The 1849-nt window shown below is 59.6% G+C and overlaps 1 protein-coding gene across 1 annotated transcript in view; it reads left to right on the top strand.

Moving 5' to 3' along the window:
• Positions 1-440: 440 nt before the first annotated feature.
• The window catches only part of LOC119299139 (septin and tuftelin-interacting protein 1 homolog 1-like), a 3455-nt gene continuing 2046 nt past the window's right edge, over positions 441-1849 (top strand). The window contains exon 1 of the mRNA XM_037576407.1: positions 441-1724. Coding sequence (XP_037432304.1) covers positions 889-1724 — 836 coding nt within the window. The 5' untranslated portion in view covers positions 441-888. The remainder of the gene's footprint in view (positions 1725-1849) is intronic.

The following is a 1849-nucleotide window of genomic DNA, read 5'->3' as shown; positions in this document are numbered from 1 at the left end:
GGCAGGGGGCGGCTCCAACGGGGTGCGGCGAAGGGCGGATCCAGCGGGGGGCGTCTCCAGTAGGAGGGGGTGGTGGGGCGAAGGGCGGCGAACAGGTGCGGGAGGAACAGGGCGGGAGGACGTGGGGGTCTGCCGGGAGGATGTGGGGGAAGAGGTGGGCGGTGGCCAAACTGCCCGAGGGCGTGGTCGCGGGAGGACTCGGAATATTTTTTTTGGACGGGACGTGTTTGTAAGGATGGTAACCCAATGGCATGGTGGGTAATTAAAGCATACAACGTGTTTGGTGTTTTGAAGGGATGTAGACCATCGGATTGCAGGTTTGGATGGATAGGATAACTTGGTTCTCCGTCCTCTCGTGCTTTTATATAGTGGTAAAGTAGATAGTAGATAGATAGTAGATTATTTCTACGTTTTAGATATATTCACAATATTCAAAATAAAACAGAAAAACGGATGTAAAAATGTGAAAAGAAAACGAAAAAGAAAGACTAATCAAAGCCCAACGGGCTAGAAGGCACTGGTAACTCACAACCGACCTTACGCCGTCCGTCGCGCCGTGGTGCGCCTCCGCCGGACGCGAGGCCCGCCGTCTCTGCCCCGCGCGCCGCTTGCTCCCCTCCCTCTCGCGCGTCATCCCGGGGTCTTCCGCCGCCCGAAGTTCGCTGCCCCGAGCTCCGTCCCACCGACATCGCCTGGTCCCCGCTCCGTCTAGCCGGAATCAAGCCACCGTTCGGCGTCACCGGCGGCGAGGTAGTAGGCACCGCCATCCCTTCCCACTTTCGTTTACCTCTCGTTGTTTGTTTCGATTGGTTGGCTGAAAGCCTGAAACCATGCCCTGAAACCCTACGTTTTGATTTGGGGATCGAGGAGGCGTAGAGCGGCGGGGCCATGGAGGAGGACGGCCTCGACATGGACGGCGTCTTCGTGGGCGGCCGCGACGGGGAGTTCTACTACGAGGGCCGCCGCGAGCGCGCGCCCCAGACCTGCGACGAAGCCCTCTACGGCGTATTCGGCAAGGGGCACTCCGACTACGACTACGACTCCGAGGAGGACGAGGGGTCGCGACGCCGCAAGCGCAGAAGGGACGAGTCCGAGTCTGACTTCACTAGGCCCATGCAGTTCGTCTCCAAGGGAATGCCCGAGGGGGTGGAGCAGGAGGAGCAGAGGCCTGGGCTTGGCCAGGCCCCGTCTTCCCTGCGCACCGCCGCCGCCGAGGGCGACCAGGAGGAGGTCATCGACCTGCCCACGGGGTTCGGGCAGCGGATCGCCGAGGGTGCGCGTGCCAGGCGGGAGGAGAAGGACCGGCAGCACGAGGCGGCCAAGCGCCGCCGCCAAGCGTCGTCGGCGGGGGTGGATGATGGAAAACCAGCTCTGGCCCCTGGCAGCGTGGAGTCCAACACGAAGGTGGCTAAGATGATGGCTATGATGGGGCACAAGAGAGGAATGGGCCTCGGCAAGCATGCTCAGGGAATCACCGCACCGGTGGAGACCATCCTGCGCCCCAAAAATGCCGGACCTGGCAGTGTTGAGGAGTTTAAGGAGGCCAAGCCCTTCACTGCCAAGGAGAACCTGCCACCCCCACCTCCTCTGCCGTCTGCCAAGAAGGAAAAGCAACGGTGGTCCAAGAAGGCCAGCTTGAAGAGAGATCAGGTCCTGACAAAGAATGAGTTGCTGGCTATGCGCGCCGAGCAGGAACAGGATGAGCAGCCCACGGTTGTCCAGAAGGTGATTGACAGTGGCGGAGCCAGAAACTCAATATAGAGGGGGCCAAACATGTTATGGGCCAAATCATCTAAATCTTGCTAATTATGTTTGAAAAATGGGGGATTATGAGTACATATAGCTGTAT

The sequence above is a fragment of the Triticum dicoccoides genome, chromosome 5A (assembly GCF_002162155.2).
Source record: "Triticum dicoccoides isolate Atlit2015 ecotype Zavitan chromosome 5A, WEW_v2.0, whole genome shotgun sequence".
Taxonomy (NCBI): Eukaryota; Viridiplantae; Streptophyta; class Magnoliopsida; order Poales; family Poaceae; genus Triticum; species Triticum dicoccoides.
This window is presented reverse-complemented; position numbering and strand designations above follow the sequence as displayed.